Source organism: Scyliorhinus torazame, chromosome 18 (assembly GCF_047496885.1).
Source record: "Scyliorhinus torazame isolate Kashiwa2021f chromosome 18, sScyTor2.1, whole genome shotgun sequence".
In the NCBI taxonomy this organism is placed as follows: domain Eukaryota; kingdom Metazoa; phylum Chordata; class Chondrichthyes; order Carcharhiniformes; family Scyliorhinidae; genus Scyliorhinus; species Scyliorhinus torazame.
In genome coordinates, this window is record NC_092724.1 from 116,190,358 (window position 1) to 116,214,574 (window position 24,217).

The 24,217-nt window shown below is 44.6% G+C and overlaps 1 protein-coding gene across 2 annotated transcripts; it reads right to left on the reverse strand.

The window, feature by feature from the left end:
- Positions 1-363: 363 nt before the first annotated feature.
- LOC140395433 (Golgi apparatus membrane protein TVP23 homolog B-like) lies at positions 364-22,929 on the reverse strand. 2 transcript variants are annotated; one of them, XM_072483172.1, is made up of 7 exons: positions 22,778-22,929; positions 22,355-22,437; positions 18,843-18,987; positions 16,389-16,478; positions 10,786-10,917; positions 10,296-10,424; positions 364-1,124 (listed from the first exon to the last, which is right to left on the reverse strand). In XM_072483172.1, the coding sequence occupies exons 1-7, from the start codon at positions 22,787-22,789 to the stop codon at positions 1,092-1,094; spliced, it is 624 nt and encodes a 207-aa protein (XP_072339273.1). In that variant the 5' UTR covers positions 22,790-22,929; the 3' UTR covers positions 364-1,091. The 2 variants fall into 2 exon arrangements, with proteins under 2 accessions (XP_072339273.1, XP_072339272.1); XM_072483171.1 differs by having other exon boundaries at positions 16,389-16,508.
- Positions 22,930-24,217: the final 1,288 nt, after the last annotated feature.

Sequence of the window (24,217 nt, forward strand, 5' to 3'; positions counted from 1 at the left end):
TGGAGTTTCAGGAGGAGTTGTTCAGAGTGTGAGGAAGCTCAACCAGGGGGAGAAGGGCGGTGGTGGATGGAGAATGGTTGGAGGCCTCCGCTTCTTCCTCGAACAGACTTCCACTCTTGACCTTTCTGTTCACGACCTTCAGTTCTGATAAAAGGTCCAAACTCCTCTCCACCTGATGCTATCTGACCTGCTGAGTATTCCCTAGCATCTGTAACGTTTTGGTGGTGTCACATTCAAACACATGGCATTTTCACAGAGTGCCTGGTACTCATTTACAGGCTGTGTTGGCTCAACTCCATTGCCTTTATCCTTTGAGCGGTTTAATTTACCAGGTAAATCTTAATAGCTTCAATCACAGTCAAATGTTTTCCAAATTTTGTTTTAATCTTTCCACGAACATTGCGTCTGTACAAAAGTAAATTTTGTCAGTGTACAATATGTCATGCATTTCAACATGAATTTATTGCTATAACTTTAAAAATTGGAAATTTGTGCATTTACAAAAGATGTTCTTTTCTTAGCCACATTATTTCCTCCTTAAAGAGTAGCTCAAACGCTTCACCAGTCTCTCAGACGAGTATTTTATTAGAAAGCACATACAATTTCTAAACCTCATTTCTCCCCTCCCCCCCAAAAATCTTTGTGTTTATGATGAAAGTAAAATTTGAGCCTTGATCTCAACCCACACCAAGGAGTGATGAGGTTCCCTCTTCTTTTTACACATCCTCCCTGTCCCTTGACATAGATTAACTTTTTGGAGAGATTCTAACATTAGATTTTGCTTCAAAGGTTCATTCCAGGCTGGGAGACAATTAAATCAGCTCCCATTGAGACCGACCGCAACAGTTTCCAAACATAATTAATGGGGGCGGGGGCAGGGGGAGGAGGAGAGAAAGGGGGTGAAATAAAAGTAAAAACTACAAATCATGAGATGATCGCAATTTTATCTGATCTTCCTTTATCCCAAATGAGTTCCGAATATTAAAAAGAGAGAAAAGTAATGTAAAAATTGCCAGTCTTCAGCAATACGAGTTCCAAATTCACAATACAAAAGGCATCTCAAGTGTGTTTCCAAAATTCCCATCCTTCTTTTAAGGTTCTGTGTTCTCTTCTTTCTTCAATGCCTGTGACGTTAAACAAGAAGTGACCTTGATCAGCCAGGCTGCTCAAAACAGTCTACAGAAGATGCTGGTTAAGCTCAGCAGATCGGGCAGCTCTGAAGAAGTCCATATGGACTAAAAACATCGACTCAGTTTCTCTCTCTCCACAGATGCTGCCCGACCTGCTGAGCTGATCCCGCATCTTCCATTTTTATTTCAGATTTCCAGCGCACGCAGTATTTTGCTTTTATTAGGCTAAAAGGCTAATAAAAAGGCTTTCCAAAAAGCAGCTTTCTATTGTAACTGTCTTTATATTTATCTTTATATTTTTAATACTATGCTGTTAGATAACAGTCACTGAACATGACATAGTGAAGCCATTTCAATTAAATCTACAAGGCACACAACTATTATCTGAACTATAAAATCAGATTACATCTTGAAACTCCATTATCTGGCACATTAACATTTGCAAGTCTATGGTTTCAATATTGTCTGCGTCTGCACAAACTTGATCTTTTTTGGCCCATTTTGTTCATTTAGTAGTACAATAAAGTTCACCAAAACAAATCAAGGAATGCTTGCTGGGGCATTTTTTAAACAAGCATGCTTTTATAAATTACTCCTCCACTCAAAACAAGGAATAAAGACGCTGCACTTCAAGATCCCGACGTACAAAGCTGTAGGTTAGAGGATGTATAATTTGTGACAGGAAGCAGTGAATGACTATATATATGTGAGGGAGGCAGCAACAAAGAGGAAGGGCTCACAAATTATACACTATACATTTGCCAGAAACTCAATACCCGCTATTAAACAGGATTTATTTGTTGGATTCATGCCGATATAGATCATAAGAAGGCACTGGTGTAATGTCTCCTTGCTTGGATGTATCATTTGGGACAGATTGCCACCATGAGAAGAAAGCTTGATATTTTTTTTTATTTTTTTTTTTTTATAAATGAAAAAAACCTGTCCCAAACGATGCCTCCGTACATATCAGTCATCACTATCACCAGGTGCTGCAAGCACATTTCACCCAGTTTCAGGCTCCCGCAGTCCGACAGCCAAATGCAAACCAGGAAGGTTTTAAACAGCCATCTGCGCAGCAGACAAATCGTGCTGATGGGCCCAGCGCCGAGTGCATCACTTGCAACATAATGGATCAATTATTGGACCCTTTTCATGATTAGGACATCAGTGCACACACTGCAAATTATTTTCAATAGAAGCTGTACAGAGCTTTATTCTGGTCACCTCACACAAAAAAGCACATTATTCATAATTCTGCATCGAGTCAAGGTCAGTTAAGTTTTGTCTATGTGGATTAAACAGGCCTTCCGCATTCCCTTGGGTGTAGAGAACAACCCACTTACTGTAACTGCTAGATTAATGGGCTGCTGTTGCTGAAACAGATCTAAATATACCTCCTGTAAATTATCATTTGAAACCTTGATCACCATGTCTGTAATCATATTACATCAAAACTAAAATGGTTTTGAATACAGGCTGTGCGGCATCTTTTAATTTGATCTCTTTCACTCAGCACAATGTCAGGGTCTTGATTCAGGAGTTGGAGAGGGCCAATTCAAAACCATTTAACCATATTAAAATGGTCGAACTATAGATACCAGTGAAAATGTCATTAGCTTCAAGAATCATTGGATCCACCCACTCTTCACAGAATCTGGACTCCCTAAAGTGCAGGAGGCCATTCAGCCCATCAAGTCTGCAACGACCCTCTGAAAGAGCGTTCCACCCATGCCCACTCCCCTGCCCTATCCCAATGACCCCTTTAGGTTCCTTCAAATCTTTGGACACCAAGGGGAAATTTAGCATAGCCAATCCATCCAACCTCAAACCTTTGGACTGTAGGAGGATTGCAGAATTGGAGAGGCTCGAATTAACCTCAACAACACTGGATGGGCCAAATTGGTTGATAGTGCAGCTATCAGAGCACTCAGGGTTTAAAATGTCAATCAAGCACGTAATGTGGCTCATTTCCACATCTGAGAAGCATCAGAAATTCAAACACAGGAGTCTGTTCTCTGCAAACAGTAGGAATATGTAAAATAAGAAAAAGAAAATGCTGGAAAAGTGCAGATCTGGCAGCATCTGTGGAGACAGAAACAGTTAATGTTTTGAGCCCATATGACTCTTCTACAGAGCTTGGGGGGGATAGCCTATCAGGGGAAAACAGCAGCAGCCAGAGCAGTGGCACCACGGCTGGCTCTGATGTTCAGAAGGGAGGGTCAAAGCGCAGAAGAGTAATAGTAATAGGGGACTCTATAGTCAGGGGCACAGATAGGCGCTTCTGTGGACGTGAAAGAGACTCCAGGATGGTATGTTGCCTCCCTGGTGCCAGGGTCCAGGATGTCTCCGAACGGGTAGAGGGAATCCTGAAGGGGGAGGGCAAACAGGCAGAGGTCGTTGTACATATTGGTACTAACGACATAGGCAGGAAGGGGCATGAGGTCCTGCAGCAGGAGTTCAGGGAGCTAGGCAGAAAGTTAAAAGACAGGACCTCGAGGGTTGTAATCTCGGGATTACTCCCTGTGCCACGTGCCAGTGAGGCTAGAAATAGGAAGATAGAGCAGACAAACACGTGGCTAAACAGCTGGTGTAGGAGGGAGGGTTTCCGTTATCTGGACCACTGGGAGCTCTTCCGGGGCAGGTGTGACCTGTATAAGATGGGCGGGTTGCATCTAAACCGGAGAGGCATAAATATCCTGGCCGCGAGGTTTGCTAGTGTCACACGGGAGGGTTTAAACTAGTATGGCAGGGGGGTGGGCACGGGAGCAATAGGTCAGAAGGTGAGAGCATTGAGGGAGAACTAGGGAATAGGGACAGTGTGGCTCTGAGGCAGAGCAGACGGGGAGAAGTTGCTGAACACAGCGGGTCTGGTGGCCTGAAGTGCATATGTTTTAATGCAAGGAGCATTACGGGTAAGGCAGATGAACTTAGAGCTTGGATTACTACTTGGAACTATGATGTTGTTGCCATTACAGAGACCTGGTTGAGGGAAGGGCAGGATTGGCAGCTAAACGTTCCAGGATTTAGATGTTTCAGGCGGGATAGAGGGGGATGTAAAAGGGGAGACGGAGTTGCGCTACTTGTTCGGGAGAATATCACAGCTATACTGCGAGAGGACACCTCAGAGGGCAGTGAGGCTATATGGGTAGAGATCAGGAATAAGAAGGCTGCAGTCACAATGTTGGGGGTATACTACAGGCCTCCCAACAGCCAGCGGGAGATAGAGGAGCAGATAGGTAGACAGATTTTGGAAAAGAGTAAAAACAACAGGGTTGTGGTGATGGGAGACTTCAACTTCCCCAATATTGACTGGGACTCACTTAGTGCCAGGGGCTTAGACGGGGCGGAGTTTGTAAGGAGCATCCAGGAGGGCTTCTTAAAACAATATGTAAACAGTCCAACTAGGGAAGGGGCAGTACTGGACCTGGTATTGGGGAATGAGCCCGGCCAGGTGGTAGATGTTTCAGTAGGGGAGCATTTTGGTAACAGTGACCACAATTCAGTAAGTTTTAAAGTACTGGTGGACAAGGATAAGAGTGGTCCGAGGATGAATGTGCTAAATTGGGGGAAGGCTAATTATAACAATATTAGGCGAGAACTGAAGAACATAGATTGGGGGCAGATGTTTGAGGGCAAATCAACATCTGACATGTGGGAGGCTTTCAAGTGTCAGTTGAAAGGAATACAGGACAGGCATGTTCCTGTGAGGAAGAAAGATAAATACGGCAATTTTCGGGAACCTTGGATGACGAGTGATATTGTAGGCCTCGTCAAAAAGAAAAAGGAGGCATTTGTCAGGGCTAAAAGGCTGGGAACAGACGAAGCCTGTGTGGCATATAAGGAAAGTAGGAAGGAACTTAAGCAAGGAGTCAGGAGGGCTAGAAGGGGTCATGAAAAGTCATTGGCAAATAGGGTTAAGGAAAATCCCAAGGCTTTTTACACGTACATAAAAAGCAAGAGGGTAGCCAGGGAAAGGGTTGGCCCACTGAAGGATAGGCAAGGGAATCTATGTGCGGAGCCAGAGGAAATGGGCGAGGTACTAAATGAATACTTTGCATCAGTATTCACCAAAGAGAAGGAATTGGTAGATGTTGAGTCTGGAGAAGAGGGTGTAGATAGCCTGGGTCACATTGTGATCCAAAAAGACGAGGTGTTGGGTGTCTTAAAAAATATTACGGTAGATAAGTCCCCAGGGCCTGATGGGATCTACCCCAGAATACTGAAGGAGGCTGGAGAGGAAATTGCTGAGGCCTTGACAGAAATCTTTGGATCCTTGCTGTCTTCAGGGGATGTCCCGGAGGACTGGAGAACAGCCAATGTTGTTCCTCTGTTTAAGAAGGGTAGCAAAGATAATCCCGGGAACTACAGGCCGGTGAGCCTTACTTCAGTGGTAGGGAAATTACTGGAGAGAATTCTTCGAGACAGGATCTACTCCCATTTGGAAGCAAATGGACGTATTAGTGAGAGGCAGCACGGTTTTGTGAAGGGGAGGTCGTGTCTCACTAACTTGATAGAGTTTTTCGAGGAGGTCACTAAGATGATTGATGCAGGTAGGGCAGTAGATGTTGTCGATATGGACTTCAGTAAGGCCTTTGACAAGGTCCCTCATGGTAGACTAGTACAAAAGGTGAAGTCACACGGGATCAGGGGTGAACTGGCAAGGTGGATACAGAACTGGCTAGGCCATAGAAGGCAGAGGGTAGCAATGGAGGGATGCTTTTCTAATTGGAGGGCTGTGACCAGTGGTGTTCCACAGGGATCAGTGTTGGGACCTTTGCTGTTTGTAGTATATATAAATGATTTGGAGGAAAATGTAACTGGTCTGATTAGTAAGTTTGCAGACGACACAAAGGTTGGTGGAATTGCGGATAGCGATGAGGACTGTCTGAGGATACAGCAGGATTTAGATTGTCTGGAGACTTGGGCGGAGAGATGGCAGATGGAGTTTAATCCGGACAAATGTGAGGTAATGCATTTTGGAAGGGCTAATGCAGGTAGGGAATATACAGTGAATGGTAGAACCCTCAAGAGTATTGAAAGTCAAAGAGATCTAGGAGTACAGGTCCACAGGTCATTGAAAGGGGCAACACAGGTGGAGAAGGTAGTCAAGAAGGCATACGGCATGCTTGCCTTCATTGGCCGGGGCATTGAGTATAAGAATTGGCAAGTCATGTTGCAGCTGTATAGAACCTTAGTTAGGCCACACTTGGAGTATAGTGTTCAATTCTGGTCGCCACACTACCAGAAGGATGTGGAGGCTTTAGAGAGGGTGCAGAAGAGATTTACCAGAATGTTGCCTGGTATGGCGGGCATAAGCTATGAGGAGCGATTGAATAAACTCGGTTTGTTCTCACTGGAACGAAGGAGGTTGAGGGGCGACCTGATAGAGGTCTACAAAATTATGAGGGGCATAGACAGAGTGGATAGTCAGAGGCTTTTCCCCAGGGTAGAGGGGTCAATTACTAGGGGGCATAGGTTTAAGGTGAGAGGGGCAAGGTTTAGAGTAGATGTACGAGGCAAGTTTTTTTACGCAGAGGGTAGTGGGTGCCTGGAACTCGCTACCGGAGGAGGTAGTGGAAGCAGGGACGATAGGGACATTTAAGGGGCATCTTGACAAATATATGAATAGAATGGGAATAGAAGGATACGGACCCAGGAAGTGTAGAAGATTGTAGTTTAGTCGGGCAGTATGGTCGGCACGGGCTTGGAGGGCCGAAGGGCCTGTTCCTGTGCTGTACATTTCTTTGTTCTTTGTTTGTTCTTTGTCAGAAGCACTGACGGAGGCAGAGGAACTGGGAAAATGGGATGGAGTCCTTACAGGAAGCAGGATGTGAGGAGCTGGAGCCGAGTTAGCTGTGGGAGTCGGTGGGCTTGTAATGAATACTGGTGGTCAGTCTATTGCGAGAAATAGAGACAGAAGGGGTCATGGAAGGGAAGGAAAATGTCAGAGATGGACCGTGAGAAGAGAGAGAGGGGTGGAAATTGGAAGAAAAAACAACAACATGAAGCAACACCGATATATAGTCATCGAAGTAACGGAAAAATAATTTGTGGAAGCGGGCCCGGATAGGACTGGAAGAAGGAATCATCTACATACTCCACCAAAAAGACAGGCATAACTGGGGGCCCTACAGGTACCCATAAGCACACCGTTTATTTGCAAGAAGTGAGACGAGTTAAGCCAGGTGGAGGAGTGGACATTGTTCAGGCCTCTGCTCTTAAGAGGTGGAGAGGCTTCAGACTCTCCTGATGGGGGATGCTGTAGAGAGAATGGACGTCCAGATTGAAGAGGTGGCAGTCAGGGCCAAGAAACAATTGATATGACGCAGGGAACCAGAGGAAGCGCAAGCGTAGGTGGGAAAAGACTGGACATGGGGAGTGAGAATCGAGTCAAGACAGGAAGAAATTAGTTCCCTGTGGCAGCAACAGGCTGATATGATGGGTCTACCAGGGTACCACAGTGTGAAGATTTTGGGAAGGAGGTAAAGGTGGGCTGTGCTGAGTAGGGGGACTGAGGTTGGAGGCTGTGGAGGGAAGATCACCAGAGGTGAGGAGGTTAGTAACCGTCCTGGAAACAATGGCTTGGTGTTCGATGGTGGGGTCATGGTCCAGAGAAGGTAGGAGGAAGTTTTTAAGAGTTGGCGTTAGCACACTGGACTAAATAGATGGCTTGTAATGCAGAACAAGGCAGCAGCGAGTTCAATTCCCGTACCAGCCTCCCCGAACAGGTGTCGGAATGTGGCGACTAGGGGCTTTTCACAGTAACTTCATTGAAGCCTACTTGTGACAATGAGTGATTATTATTATTATTAACACTGAAAGTGGGTGGAGTAAGCAGAGCAGGGTGATGAAGGTGATGAAAAAAAGACTTCAGCACTGTGCCGAGATCAAAATTAATTGAGGTGAGGATGCAAGGGGATGAAATGTAGTCCTTTGCGGAGTACAGGATGTTCAGCATCAGCGAGGGGCAGGTCATAGTGAATGCGCGGGAAGGGTTGGGTTTGGAAGGAGTGGGGTCAAAGGGATGGGAAGGAGTGGATGGTCCCGGGTGGACGTTGGTATCTGTTGGAGTTTGTTTTCCTTGACACCTGAAAGAAAAAGCTTCTTGTTAAGGCATCAGATGGGATGAAGAGTAAAATGGAGCTGGAGACATGAGCAGCTTTGAGAAAGTGCAAATGTGAATCAGTGCTGCTGGAGAGAGAGGTAGAGTGTGTACGTATGGCGGCACATAGTACTGAGTGTGGACCTCAGCAGGCGGCGAGAACAACAGTCCGAGGGGCATTTATGTCCCAGAGATACTGGTTATTCTGGGTGGATTCGAAATATAAGAGATGAAACTTCAGTTGGAATCCACATGGGATAAGTCAGCGACAGAGACGGTCATCGAAGAAGAAATTGTGACTGTGGAATAAAGTTCTGGTAAACACCTTGTCAAACACAAAGAGGGAAACGGAAAGCAAGAAGGCGAACAGAATAAAATAGGCAAACGGAAATCCTGTTGAAGAGAAAAACAGTACTTATTAGGCAAACCTAGGAGAGAAGTGGTAGTGAATTAAACACTAAAATAAATGAAAACAAAATACTGCAGATGCTGGAAATCGGAAATAAAAACAGAAAATGCTGGAAAAACTCAGGTCTGGCAGCATCTGTGGAGAGAAAAACAGAGTTACTCTCCACAGCTGCTGCCAAACACGCAAAGTTTTTCCAGCATTTTCCGTTTTCATTTACGATTTCCAGCACCTGCGGTATTTTCCTTTCATTTTAGGAATACGCAAAAGCCTTGCACCTTTTTTGAATTATCCCAGAGTTTTGCGAGCCTATAGTTCCCCGCTGCTTTTGCCATGCCAATGTTTTTGCCAATCAGAGTCAGCTTGTCAACTATTCAGCATGCTTTTCTAGTGTACTGTAAATTCTTGTGATAGTTCAAAATTCTTGCCTTTGTTCTGATGAGTGCAAGATGAAAAGCTTCAGCAACATGTGTTCTTTTTCCAGCAATATTCGAGATACTGGTTAATTTATGAAATCAAATGTAATCTGTTCTAACGATTTGCATCTACATCAATGGTTTACTTTCAACAAGCGGATTCGTAGCCGACACCCAACCAAGGTGACATAGTCTGATAATGTTTCTTCGTCATAAACCAAAGATTAGCACACAAGAGGCTTTTTGCAACGACAGTAATCTATTCAAACAATGAGAGTTCTTCTTTAACCCCCAGACAATGCTACTGGGAAGATAATGCATCAAAAATAATGCTCTGGACTGTCTGTAGCAAGTGCCTCATTTATTCTGTTTGGCACAAAGCACAAGAGAACGTCTGGAGTAAAATCACTTAAGGGGAGACCCATGGCGCCGAGGTCCCGGGTTCGATCCTGGCTCTGGGTCACTGTCCGTGTGGTGTTTGCACATTCTCCCCCTGTTTGCGTGGGTTTCACCCCCCCTCCCCCAACCCCAAGATGTGCAGGATCGGTGGATTGGTCACGCGTTTGTCCCTTAATTGGAAAAAATTATGTGGGTACGCTTAATTTTTTTTTTTTTTTTTTAAAGATTTAAGGGGAGACCACCAGCATCTGTGGAGTTCCAACTCAGCACCAAATATCACCTTCAAGCACAAAGGATACAAAACAGGAAATGATTTTGGGGAGACTGAGTGGCTGCTTTGCGGAACAACTTTGCCCCGCCTGCAAGAACGATCCTAACCAACCTGATGCTTGTCATTTCAACTCGACATCTTTCTCCCATGCCCACATGTCTGTCCTCGGCCTGCTGCAATGTTTCAGTGAAGCCCAACGCAAACACCACCTCATCTTATTTAGGAAGGTTACAGCCTTCTGGACTCAACGCCGAGTTCAGCAACTTTAGACGGTGACCTTTCTCCTCCATCTTGACCTGCTCTTTATATCCCAAACATTTTTTGCCCCATTGCAAAATCTCCCCCTCCTGGCCATCTGTCACTCGTTCTTAAGTTTTGTTACACCTTTGTTGTTCTCACTTCCACCAATCACTGAACTTCTACTCTGTTCCAGCTGTCCCACCCGCCTCTCTTAAAGTATACAATCCAACACATTTCTCCCTCTTTAGCTTTGAAGAAGTCATACAGACTCAAAACATTAACTCTGTTCTGGTCACGTGAGGCAACAAGAGTCTCGGATTGAACTCACCGTCTTGAAAAACTGACGTCCCAGATAGGAGGTGGCCATGCTAGTTAGATTCTTTCCACTTCCTATTTTACATTTTACGTATCCATAAAGATTAGACCCTTGAAGCGTAACACCCATGATAACCACAGCCTGTTCCAAAAGAAGAAAAACAGTAAGAACATTCAAAAAGACTATCCCATGGATGTAAAACAATCTCCACCTTCTACAACCGATGTAGCAAAACTGTGTGTGTAGTAACATCTGCTTTACCCCTCTCCATCACTTTCACCATTTTAAACATATTTCAAGACCAGCATGAAGTTTTAAAACAACATTTCAAGTGGTACAAGTGACACAACCTGTCGCGATTCTGCAATCTCCCAGGATGTAGAAAACCATCTGCATTGTTTGCATTTATGCAAATATATTTTAAAAACCATGAATGTAATTTTTAATGAGAAAAAAAAAGGTAACCACAAAACTCCACATAGGCTGCCAGTCAGGAACTTACCAACCATTTCAACTTAAAGGAAAAGAAAGTGCTGAAGACAAAAATGATCCACAGAATGGGACAGATGATTAATCCTAACCAGAAGATTTTGGATTCTGCGTCGGAGGAGGCTCTCTTTCCTTTTCGTGACGCCTATGAAAACCATACAGAAAAAAAAACATTTAAAATTAGAACAGAATAACCTACTGTTTCCCCCAGAACTCAATGCAACAACTGTATGGGACCCAGCTTGATTAAAAAGGTTTTCAATAATTCATAAATATTTATGTAATTAGTTTAAAAATATTTCCAGTATTACTCGTGTACTTTAAAAAAAAAAACATTTCCTGCTTATTCAGGTTAAACAGCGTCCACGGTACCCAGCATGGTCTTAAACTCGCATCTACAAACCTCGGGGCTGCACTTCATCTTCTTGACTGGAATGAGAGTGCGTGGGGAGTGAAGAGCTTATATGCAGCTCCAGCTTGTCAAGTTCTCTTGTGCCAATCCCAACGCCAGTGAATCCCACTCCGGCGTCAGTTGGAATTGCACTAGTTCCACGTGGCGAGAGTGCTGGCCTATTAGCATGTCGTGAATGGCTCCGGCACTGGTGCCCCCATCAGAACCAGGGAACGCTTAGTCTCTCAGACGGAGAATCCACCCCTTTGTGTCTGCCTTCACAGTAGCAGACACAAAGCTTCATACCAGAAGGAGAGAGTAACGTAGGTGGCAAGAAGAATGACAAAATTAAGGAAATTATTGGCAGAGAAAATCTACTGGAGAAACTCAAGGGACTAAGTACTGACAAATCTTCAGGGCCAGATAGCCTACATCCTAGGATTCTAAAATAATAATAATCTTTATTAGTGTCACAAGAATGCTTACATTAACACTGCAATAAAGTGAAAAGCCCCCAGTCGCCACATTCCAGCACCTGTTTGGGTGCACGGAGGGAGAAGTCAGAATGTCCAATTCACCTAACAGCACGTCTTTTGGAACCAAAAGAAATAGCTACATAGATAATAGACACTCTGGCTACAATTTTTTTTTTCTTTTATAAATTTAGAGTACCCAATTAATTTTTTCCAATTAAGGGGCAATTTAGCATGTCCAATCCACCTAGCCTGCACATCTTTGGGTTGTGGGGTGAAACCCACGCAAACATGGGGAGAATGTGCAAACCCCACACAGGCAGTGACCCAGAGCCGGGATCGAACCTGGGACCTCGGCGCAGTGAGGCAACAGGGCTAACCCATCGTGCCACCGTGCTGCCCTCTGGCTACAATTTTGCAAAATTCCCGAGATTCTGGAACAGTCCCAGCAGATCAGAATTCAGTAAATGTGACACCGGTATCCAAGAAAGGGAGACGCACACAAACGGGAACGCCAGACCCGTCAGCCCAACATTAGTTGTCTGGAAAGTGCTGGAATCGGTTAAGTAAGCCTTAACAATGCCCCGAGAAAATCAAGGCACGATCAGACAACGACCACATGATTTTAAGAAAGGCAAATCCTGTTTCACAAATAGATTCGTTTTTTGAGGATGTAACTATTAGGGTGGATAAAGAGGAGCCAGTAAATGTAGTATACCTGGATTTCCAAAGGCATACGATAAGGTGTCGCACAAAAGGCTGATAGGCAAGCTAAGGGCTCATGGAGTTGGTGGTAATATATTTGCATGGATAGAGGATTGGTTGACAACAGGAAGCAAAGAGTAGGCATAAATTGGGCAGTCTCATGTTGGCAGATAGTGAATAGTGGAGTGCTGCAAGGATCAGTGCTGCGGCCTCAGCTATTTACAATCTATATTAGACAAAGAGTCAGAGAGAAATGTATCCAAGGTTGCTGATGATACAAAGCTAGGTGGGAGTTTACATTTTGAGGCGTACGCAAAGAGATACGAATAGGTTAAGCGAGTGGGCAACAAAATGGTAATGGAGTATAACCCGGCGGGAGGGGGGGGACGTTATTCCATTCTATCGCAAAAATAGAAAAGGAAGAACATTTTTGAAAAGACATGAAACTTGAAAGTACCAAGCTTCAAAGAAACTTGGATGTGCTCGTACAAGTAATGCAGAAAGTTAGCATGCACGTGCAGCAATCAGGAAGGCAAAAGGCATGCAGACCTTTATCGCAAGGGGGTTGGAGTAGAAGAATAAAGAAATCTTGTTACAATTATGCAATTTTTTGTGAGATCGCATCTGGAATACTGTAGACAGTTTTGGTCTCCACATTCAAGAAATGACAGACTTGCATTGGGGGCCAGACAGCGAAGGATCACAGGACTGGTCCCTGGGATGAAGGGATTGTCCTATGAGGAGAGGCTGAGTAAACAGAGTTTCTTTTTTCTGGTGTTTAGAAGAATGAGAAGCGATCTCATTGAAACAGACAAGTTTGAGATGGTATTGATGGGGTGGACACGGAGGTTGTTTCCTCTGGTCAGGGAATTCTGAACACAGAGATGCAGTCTCAGGATAAGGATCGAGTTCTTTTAGGATTGAGGCGAGGAGAATGTTTTCCCTTTTGAATTCTCTACCCCAGAAGGTTGTGATGGTTCCATCATTGACCATCTTTAAGTCTGAGATAGACAAATGAAGGGAAATGGGTGGGAAAGTGCAGTTATAGCTCATGACAAACCTTGATCGTATTGAATGAAGGAGTAAGTTCGACAGACCCGGTGATCTATTCTTATAAAAATTGAATCCAATACTATTCATCAACTAGCTTTCCAAATGAAAACACCCACTGGTATTTGTAATCTGTACACACAGACTGTTTTAGTTTCAAAGAACAATACAGCACTGGAACAGACCCTTCAGTCCTCCAAGCCTGTACTGGTCATGATATCAACCTTTGCCAAAACCATCAGCACTTCCTTGTGCCGTATCACTCTATACCCATCCGATACGTGAGTTTGTCAAGATGCCTTTTGAACGCCGTTAATGTATCTGTTTCCACAACCTCCTCTGGCAACGCATTCCAGGCGCTCACCACCTGCTGCGTAAAAAACCTGCCTCGCACATCTCTAAACTTTGCCCCACGGACCTTAAACCTATGCCCCCTGGTAACTGACCCCTCCACCCTGGTAAAGAGTGCCTGCCCATCCACTCTATCCATGCTCTCATCATCTTGTAGACCTCTATCAGCAGCACGGGGCACAGTGGTTAGGACAGTTGCTTCACAGCTCCAGGGTCCCAGGTTCGATTCCCGGTGTGGGTCACTGTCTGTGCGAAGTCTGCACGTTCTCCCAGTGACTGCGTGGGTTTCCTCCAGGTGCTCTGTTTTCCTCCCACAGTCCAAAGATGTACAGGTTAGGTGGATTGGCTAAACTAAATTGCACTTGGTGTCCAAAGAAATGGTTAGATGGGGTTACAGGGGATAGGGTGGAGGTACGGGGATAGGGTGGAGGTATGGGCTTAGGGTGCTTTTTCAATGGGCCGGTGGCAGACTCGATGGGCCGAATGGCCTCCTTCTGCACTGTAAATTCTATGATCAGGTCACTCCTCAACTTCCGTCTTTCTAATGAAAACAGTCAGAGTCTATTCAGCCTCTCCACATAGCTAACACCCTCCAAACCAGGCAACATCCTGGTAAACCTCCTCTGCACCCTCTCCAAACCCTCCACATCCTTCTGGTGTGACACCAGAATTGTGCGCAATATTCCAAGTGCGGCCTCACCAAGGTTCTATCTAACTGTAGCATGACGTGCCAGTTTTTATACACGATGCCCCGTCCAATGAAGGCAAGTATTCTGTATGCTTTCTTGACTACCTTGTCCACTTGTGTTGCCATCTTCAAAGATCTGTGAACCTGCACGCCCAGATCTCTCTCTATATTCCTAAGAGTTTTACCATTTATGGTACATTTCCCCTCTATGTTAGAATTACCAAAATGCATTACCTCACATTTGTCCGGATTAAAACTTCATTTGCCATTTCTCTGGGCAAGTCTCCAACCTGTCTATGTCGTGCTGTATCTTCTGACAATCCTCAACACTATCTGCACTCCACCAACCTTGGTTTCATCCGCAAACTTACTAATCAGACCGGCTACATTTTCCTCCAAATCATTTATGTACAACACAAACAACAGAGGCCCAAGCATCGATCCCTGTGGAACACTACTACTCACAACCTTCATTCAGAAAAACACCCTTCTACTGCTACCCTTTGCCTTCTGTGACCGATCCAGTTCTGTATCCATCTTACCACCTCACCTCTGATGCCATGTGACTTCACCTTTTGTACCAGTCTGCCATGAGGCACCTTGTCAAAGGCTTTACTGAAGTCCATGTAAACAACATCCACCGCCCTCCCCTCATCAATCATCTTTGTCACCTCCTCAAAAAACTCGATCAAGTTAGTGAGGCATGACCTCCCCTTCACAAAACATTGTTGTCTATCGCTTATGAGTCCATTTGTTTCCAAATGGGTATAACTCCTGTCCCTGAGAATTCTCTCCAATAATTTACCTACAACCGACGTGAGGCTCACCGGCTTATAGTTTCCAGGATTATCCCCGCTACCTTACTTAAACAGCGGTACCACATTAGCGTGGGCAGCACGGTAGCATTATGGATAGCACAATTGCTTCACAGCTCCAGGGTCCCAGGTTCGATTCCGGCTTGGGTCACTGTCTGTGCGGAGTCTGCACATCCTCCCCGTGTGTGCGTGAGTTTCTTCCGGGTGCTCCGGTTTCCTCCCACAGTCAAAAGATGTGCAGTTTAGGTGGATTGGCCATGATAAATTGCCTTTAGTGTTGGGTGGGGTTACTGGGTTATGGGGATAGGGTGGAGGTGTTGACCTTGGGTAGGGTGCGCTTTCCAAGAGCCGGTGCAGACTCGATGGGCCGAATGGCCTCCTTCTGCACTGTAAATTCAATGATCTATGATGAATTCTCCAGTCCTCTGGGATCTCACCTGTAGCCAATGAGGATACAAAGATGTCAGTCAAGGCTCCAGCAATTTCCTCCCTTGCTTCCCTCAGTATTCTGGCCCAGGAGACTTATCTACCTTAATATCTTTTAAAAGACCCCTCCTTTTCGATGTTAACATGATCCAGGATGTCCACACACCCTACCCAAGAATCAACTTCCACAAAGTCCCTTTCTTTAGGGAACACTGATGCAAAGTATTCATTTAGTACCTCGCCCATTTCCTCTGGCTCAACAGATAGATTCCCTTTAGTGGTCCAATCCTTTCCCTGGCCACCCTCTTGCTTTTTACATATGAATAAAAAGCTTTGGGATTCATCTTAATCCTACTTGCCAAGGACTTTTCACGACCCCTCCTAATTTCCTGCTTCAATACCTTCCTACTTTCTTTATACTCAAGGGTTTCGAATGTTCCCATCCTTCTAGACCATACAAAAGTCTCCTTTTTCTTTTTGACGAGGTTTACAATATCCCTCGTTGTCCAAGGCTCCCTAAACTTCCCACACTTATCCTTCATTCTCTCAGGAACGTGACTTTCCTGAATCCTAATCAACTGTCGCTTGAAAGACTCCCACATGTCCGATGTTGATTTATTATCCAACAGCCGCACCCAATCCAAATTCAATTCCGGTCTATTGTTATCGTAAACAAAGAAACAATCGAAACAAAGAACAAACTTTGGTCAACCATACCTTTTTGGCCTCAAAGACCCAGTGGCTCTTTCCATCATCATCAACCTGGTTCCACCAGCGTAGCCCCACCAGCAGCCTACCAGTGATATTCTGGACGAGAGATAGAACAGTGCAGGGTAACTGGAGGATCACGTTTGCACATTAATATATGTTGCGCCAACATAGTGATTCTCACAATACATATCATAACATAAACATTGAGGTTTTAGTTCAGGAACATTGAAGGCTGCCTTCGTAAAGAGTAAAAACACTCGATCAATTCAAATATGCAGCAGCAATATTTGGAGTTTTCTCTGGCTATAACAATTGACTACAAATAGTAGGTAACAATTAGAACTGCTACACACACCCCTTTAACAAAACCAGCACATAATTTGAACAAGTGCATGACTGTTCAATACAGATAAACAATGCTCGACTCATTTATACTGCACAGCAGCCAACGTACAGCAAAGTGGTTACTTCTGATCTATGGCCCAAGCTTTGCAGTCAGCAAAGTGACAGCACTTACCAGTAATCTCAAGAAGAAGCGGCCCACACAGAACTAGTGGTGGGGATTTCACCTCTCCCCCATCCCCTCTGTTAATTTCATTCTGGCACTAGCTCTCGAGGATCTCTGGCGTCAGGCACCTATGATGTCATTTCCAATCACATTGTAGAATTCTCACAGACAGCAAACCAGAAAGTAACAAGCGGGTTCTCCCATTCATAATTTTACAGAAAGCAAAATAAAGATTGGGCAGCACAAGTGGATAGCACTGTGGCTTCACAGTGCCAGGGTCCCAGGTTCGATTCCCCGCTGGGTCACTGTCCCCGCTGGGTCATTGTCTGTGCGGAGTCTGCACGTTCTCCTCATGTCTGCGTGGGTTTCCTCCGGGTGCTCCGGTTTCCTCCCACAGTCCAAAGACGTGCAGGTTAGGTGGATTGGCCATGATAAATTGCCCTTAGTGACCAAAAAGGTTAGGAGGGGTTATTGGTTACGGGGATAGGATGGAAGTGGGTCAGTGCAGACTCGATGGGCTGAATGGCATCCTTCTGCGCTGTATGTTCCATGACTTACACAGGGAAGTAATGCAAAAAACTGAATTTCAAAAACAAGACTTTTTTTTTTTAAAAAGATCAATGAAATCTTTATCATGGAATGGAGAAATTTGACATTCCACATATACGAAAAGTAGCTTTTGAGGGCCAATGAGATTGCTCAACAGTAATTATAACTTAACATGCTGTTACATCCCATTCAAGCAGTCAGATTTTCATTTGGGAGTGTTTCTACAGTGAGATTACAGCCAAAGAAGAAGTTCAAATCACCGCAGTAACATCTCCATTTCCACTTTTAACTGTGCATGTATGGACATGAGAAGTTGATGACAGTTATTACAACTGCAAAATCTGGGCCATTATATTCCTACAACATCAAAACTGCATTGCTAAATGCTAGAGTCCAACTTATGAGAACATTAAAACTAAGAATCTTGTCACCTATGTATCCTGCTAACGATGTACTCATTATAATTAATCGCTTGAACTGGTTAAATAATGACAACTTAATACTATCACGGGCTGGAAATTTGCTGAGACCTACGAAGTACACCATGATTACTCAATGGCCCAGATATTACAAGATAAATAAAGAGTTCACAGTGTAAGCCATTATTAGTGCATCAAAATCACCAACCTGCTGTGGTGAAGAAATTCGCTAGGAGTTGCAAATCACCAATTGCTGGACTATTGCTGCGAGGGTATACTCTTCAGGTAAGGATGAGCAGATGGGGTCAAAAGACAAGGCTGAAGAGCGACCCAATAAGAGGTCTTTAAAATTATGAAAGCTTTGATCCGATGGACACAGAGCAAGCATTTTCACAAGAGCGAGCATTTTCACTTGTGGGGAAGAGCAAAACCAAAAAGGCCATCAACATGAGGTAGCCACTGAGACCCAAAGCTCACAGAACTGAATGTAAACACCAGGATGATGATAAGATTCAAATACCAGGGAAGATTATCGATTAGAAAACTCGGGAGTAAGAAGGAAAATCATCTTTAATTTCTCTTTCCCATATGAAAATCGCAGGTTTTGTCACGAGTAGGCTTCAATTAAGTTACTGTGACAAGCCCCTAGTCGCCACATTCCGGCGCCTGTTCGGGGAGGCTGGTACGGGAATGTGTATTTAAGTCTCTGAGGAAAGAGGAAGGATTGAGAGACATAGTGAGTTTGGTGGGGTTAAAACCAATGAAAAACAGTCATGTTCTATCAAATGGCCTTTATCAACACCTAAAGGAAATTGTTATTGAACAAGTTTTTTTTAAATATAAATATGTTCGTCTACTATTTATCCAGCTATAACACAGCCCTAGATATGTTGTGGTGCATGCCAGTAATCCTTTAACATTCAGTTCAACAGCACAGGTTTCCTTTACTGAACAGCTAAATTACACACTTCGAAGATTACTTACTTTCACAGTCCAGAAGTCACACGATAAAAGCAATATTATTGTCACAAAGCAGGCAATGAAGCTATTGCTCAGGAACTCACAAAGAAGGTAGACAACTATTGCACTAATTCGGAAAAACAGATGGAAGAAGCAAGCCACTGGATGCCTTTAAAAAGAGAGACAATATTATTTTCAATTAATCTACTGATATCTAACAATACATGACCATAACTACAGCACAATATCATATTGTGTGAGGTTTTTAAACTGCAAATTAACTATGGTTGATAATACTTTGCACTCTTTCACATACCGTAAAAGATTTGTCACGTAGGCTTAATTTTAACTTGTGGAAGATCTTGGGTTTGTTTGGTTGCAGGTGGGAAGCATGCAAAGGTAGAAATTGACTGCACTACATGTCGGGAAGTTGGCTCCTACCCATCAAATCCCACGTTTAATTGCACCATTTTGCACTGCGTGCAAACGTGAGAAATGGGCTGACAATTTCAAACTGTTAATCGCTTACTTGCCGTAATTTTATCACAGATTTTGGAATTTGCTGATTGGCACCCAGGTTTCCCTGAACTTCCCAGTGTCAGGGAAAACAAAGTGAAAACACAGCAGCAATTCAGGGAGCTGAAGCACAGGTCAAGATATTTTTATGTTAGGGGTCTTTTTGAGATTTTCTTGAGGACTGCGTTTTGGTATTCAGGGGCTACTTTTCGGTTTCTTTATAATCCTCACTAACTCCTTTATCAGAGGATGCAGCTATATATTAACATTACCTTCATGCTGCCTGACTTGCCCTCGCTATTGCGAAGTCCACTTAGGTTCCTCAAGTGCACCGATCTGACAGCAACACCCCGACCGTCATACATGCCCTCACCACCAACCTTCCTCCAACAGACAGCAATGCTGCAAACAACTAAGCATCCTCTCCACAGCACCCCCATTGCTCAGAACTAATTTGGTCTTACCATTCATCACAATTGGGAAACCACTTGCCAGGCAGCAACTAAAGATGGGCATCACAGTCTCACCTCTCTCCCGCCTGCACACACTCTCACAAACACACAGTCTTATCCCTCAGCGCACACACTCATACATGCTACATGATGGCAGCTTCCCCACTTGCTCAGTGGCCGCTTCCTTCCCTGTTCTGTCCCCCGCTCCACCATCCGGCCACCTCACTCTCGTCCTTGCCGGAGAGTTTGAATATGGACTTTGCCACTATTAGCAACTTGTCCAATCAACACTGTCCGTGTGGAGTTTGCACATTCTCCCAGTGTTTGCGTGGGGTTCGCCCCAAAACCCAGAGATGTGCAGGGTAGGTGGATTGGCTACGCTAAATTGCCCCTTAATTGGGAAAAATGAATTGGGTACTCTAAATTTATTGTCCAATCAGAGGGTGGCTTCTCGGTGCATTGGTTGCTGAGAGGCCGATTAGTCTGCTGATCAGGAGCCAACGCAGTGTGAAAATCGCCGATCGGACGAACTGGAAGGACAGGTTTTTTTTCAAATTTACGATGGCCGAACCTAGCAAGGGTACCCCAGGGTGGTTAGCACTGCTGCCTCACAACGCCAGGGACCAGGGTTCAATTCCGGCCTTGGGTGACTGACTGTCTGTATGAAGTTTGTACGTTCTCCCAGTGTCTGCGTGGGTTTCCTCCGGGTGCTCTGGTTTCCTCCCACCGTCCAAAGATGTGCGGTTTTAAGTGGAATTGGCCAAGCTAAATTACCCCTTAAGTGTCCAGGGATGTGCAGGATAGGTTATGGGGTTACAGGGATAGGGCAGGGTGAGCGGGGGAGTACTCTTTCGAAGAGTTAGTGCAGACTAGATGGGCCGAATGGCCTCCTACACTGTAGGGATTCTATACAATAATGACTGTTACATTGAAAGTTATTGAAAATTTAGTGAATTATGAATTTCCAAATAGATCAGTCAATATAAAAAATATTTTTTGAAAAGCTAGGCATTTAGAAACCAAAAATAAAAGTTCTCGTTAGCAAGGTACTCGAATAAACAAGTTTTGGACAAAATGTCCAACAAATGTGGTAACTATGCATCGACAATGAGTAACGGCTAAAAAGAGCGCAGAGTGAACGTCAAACTTTGCAACTTCAGTAAAAACGTACAAGAATTTTAGTTCATTCTAAGCAAATCAGTGACTATCCCAAGGTCAATTATTCGTTAGCAATATGTGAAATTTCTTGGAAAATTTATTTTGTTTCTAATATATTTGATAAAGATTAAAATGTAGCTTCTTTTACTATTCAGGGGTTAATTTGGCAAATTTCCTTCGGCATTGTGCAACAAAGAAGGAGGAAGTAGGTGACTTTCTGGAATCAGGCAAGCATTAAGATTTCCTATTAAGATATCAGTTCTGATGGCGGGGGCTAATCTAAAGTACAAGAACCTCTCGCCATTGAACATCCTTCTCACTCACTTGATCAGTTCCTGCTTTCCGACCAGGTGGGGTTATGGGGATAGGGTGGAGGTGTGGGCTTGGGTAGGGTGCTCTTTCCAAGAGCCAGTGCAGACTAGATGGGCCAAATGGCCTCCTTCTGCACTGTAAATTCTATGATCAATCCTGACATACTTTGAACGAAAGATTTTGAGAGACTGAAAATAAATGCCCCTACATCTAGAGACAGATGGAGGACAATTGAGACACTGAGGCCGGCCCTCTCCCAGCGATCCAAATTACACCCCCCCCCATGGGAACTGCACTTTCACCTGCGTGAGGATCACATCCACTTTAAACACAGACATAACATTTTAAGAACATAAGAACTAGGAGTAGGCCATTCAGCCCCTCGGGCCTGCTGTACCATTGAAATGAAGTAGACCCCAAGGACCATAGGCTGCTCTCCCATTTTGAGAGAAAGTTGACTGGTGGTGATTTAACCTGCTGGTCACCACACCGCAGGCGAGGGGAAGGTTGAGAAGGCAGGCCTTCATGGGATACCCTCAGCCGGTACAGGAATTGAACACACGCTGTTGGCAACACTCCGCACCACCGACTAGCCATCCAGCTAACTGACCTAACAGACCCCAATACAACCACAGCTGATCCAATTGTGGCCTTCCAACTCCAGTTTTCTGCCAGTCCCTCTTAACCCAAATCTGTCTAACACAGCCTTGAATATATTCAATGACCCAGTCTCCACTGCTCTCTGGGGAAAAGTATTCCACAGACTAATGACCCTCTGAAAGAATAAATTTCTTGTCCTCATCTCATCAATTAACATTTTGTTTTTTGTTAAACCTGAAGAACATTAGGTTCTTTTGACTTTGAACCTTCACCCTTACAGCAAACCCCCGCTCACAGAGCCAACATTGTGTTGATCTAATTTCCCGCCCAGACTATCTCATGTATAGCTGTAATTCCCCAAAGAGCTAACATCCTATAGATCTAATCCACCCCCCCACCCCAACAAAAGAGCACAACCTTTTCCAGGACAACATCAAAGCACCCCCCCCCCCCAAAAAAGACTTCTGGGTCCTCTTTCCACACAAACCCCAGTATTACCGGATCCTCCTTCGCTTGGGTTTCCTCGACACCTCATCATCGGCATCAAACAGCGACACATCCTCCGCCTCGTCGCTGGATTCCTGCAGAGAGAAAGAAGGCAATCATAGAAGCAGTAGTTCACCTTAGGGGAGGGTGCTCACTGGGAAATATTAATGAGGAGCAGCTGGAGACCATTCAGCCCCTCAACCCTGCTCCACCATTCAACGAGATCACGGCTGATCTGATTGTAACCTCACCCCACATTTCTTCCTACCCCCGGTAACCTTTCACCCTCTCCCTCTTGTTAATCAAGAATCTGTCTTAAAAAGGTTCAAAGATTCTGCTTCACTGCCTTTGGAGGCAGAAAGCTCCTCTCAATCTCTCTAACCCCTTATCTCCATCGCCGTCTCTCTTATCCTCATATCTCTGTCTCTTCATCACCTGCCGCATCATTCTCTTCGTTCCGCCATTGACAACACTTCCGGACCACGTGTCCCTTGTTTACCCTCAGGACCCCTCAAGCCTCGCCCACCTCCTCTATCTGGGGTGACCATTCAGCGCCTGAGCGGCCGTGATAACAGCGCGGCCGGCGCCTTTTGTCAAGCACGCATGCGCACGGCCGGCTCCATCTGTCAAATGCGCAGGCGCGCGACTGGCTCCCTCTCTCAAGTGCGCAGGAGCGGACGAAATCAGGGCGGGAAGAGTGAGCAGGTTGTTATTAATTAGTCCTGATTTTAGAGAGTAAAAAAAGTCAAGAATTCTTTGCTGTTGCTCAATAAATGAGCAATAAATGCTGATTTAGCCAGTGAAGCCCCCACATTCCTTGGATGAATAATAATTTTTTAAAATCATTTTCATTCAATATTTCTCTTTACCAGATACAAAAATATTGAAAATGTTTTTAAAGAAAAAAGCTGTTTGGCTGACAATTAAACATCATCCAATTGGGTCATGAGAGTTTTTGCTTTCCAACTGGTGTAGGAATGGGCTTTCATGATGGAACCTCCAGGAATGTGTTTAATCACAGTTGGGAACCCTAATTATGCTGAGGTGTTACAGTTCATTCAGGGGGGCAGAGTTGCTGTGGCAACATACACTCTTACATGCACATTGTAGTCTGGAGTGATGGATAGAGATGGTGGAGGCTCCAATATTCTCTCCATCGTATGGCTGGCCAAGTATCTCCCACTCACCACCTGCCTGTGCTGCCAAGTTGATACTGCCTGTTTGGTCAATATAACAACGCAGCTCCGGTGGTCATCGAATCCTGGCACAGGATTCAGTTCCACCCACTGCTCCACAAGACCTGTGAGTCTTATAAAAAGTTGTCTTAAAAGTAAAGCAATGGTCCTAAGGTGTTTCACCGAGCTGTGTAATGGGACAGCTGTGTAATGTGTGTTGTGGAAACAAAAGTCGGCATTTGAAGAGCTTGTCAAAAGCTTTGTATTTTCCTGGAGGTGAAGTGAGGGCCGTCTGATTTTATCTTTTTTTGCGTTTTAATGTTGGCTGCTGGGCCACATTTCCTGTTAGCCCTGCTTGCAATGTGTTAGTACAAGTGAATGTGGGCTTGACAGGCCAAGTGGTCTGCAAGGTGGGTTTCTCGCAGTGTGAGTCAGTCCACATTGCTGTCAGAATACTTTTGCGAGCATAGTAGCTCACGCTTTGCATGGGATAGGCCTTCAACGTTGAGTCTTGAGGTGGATAGAAAACTGGTTAGCAGACAGGAAGCAAAAAGTTGGAATAAATGGGTCTTTTTCTGATTGGCAGGCAGTGACTAGTGGGGTACCACAGCGATTTGTGCTAGGACCCCAACTGTTCACATTATATATTAATAATTTGGACGAGGGAACTAAATGTATTATCTCCAAATTTGCAGATGAT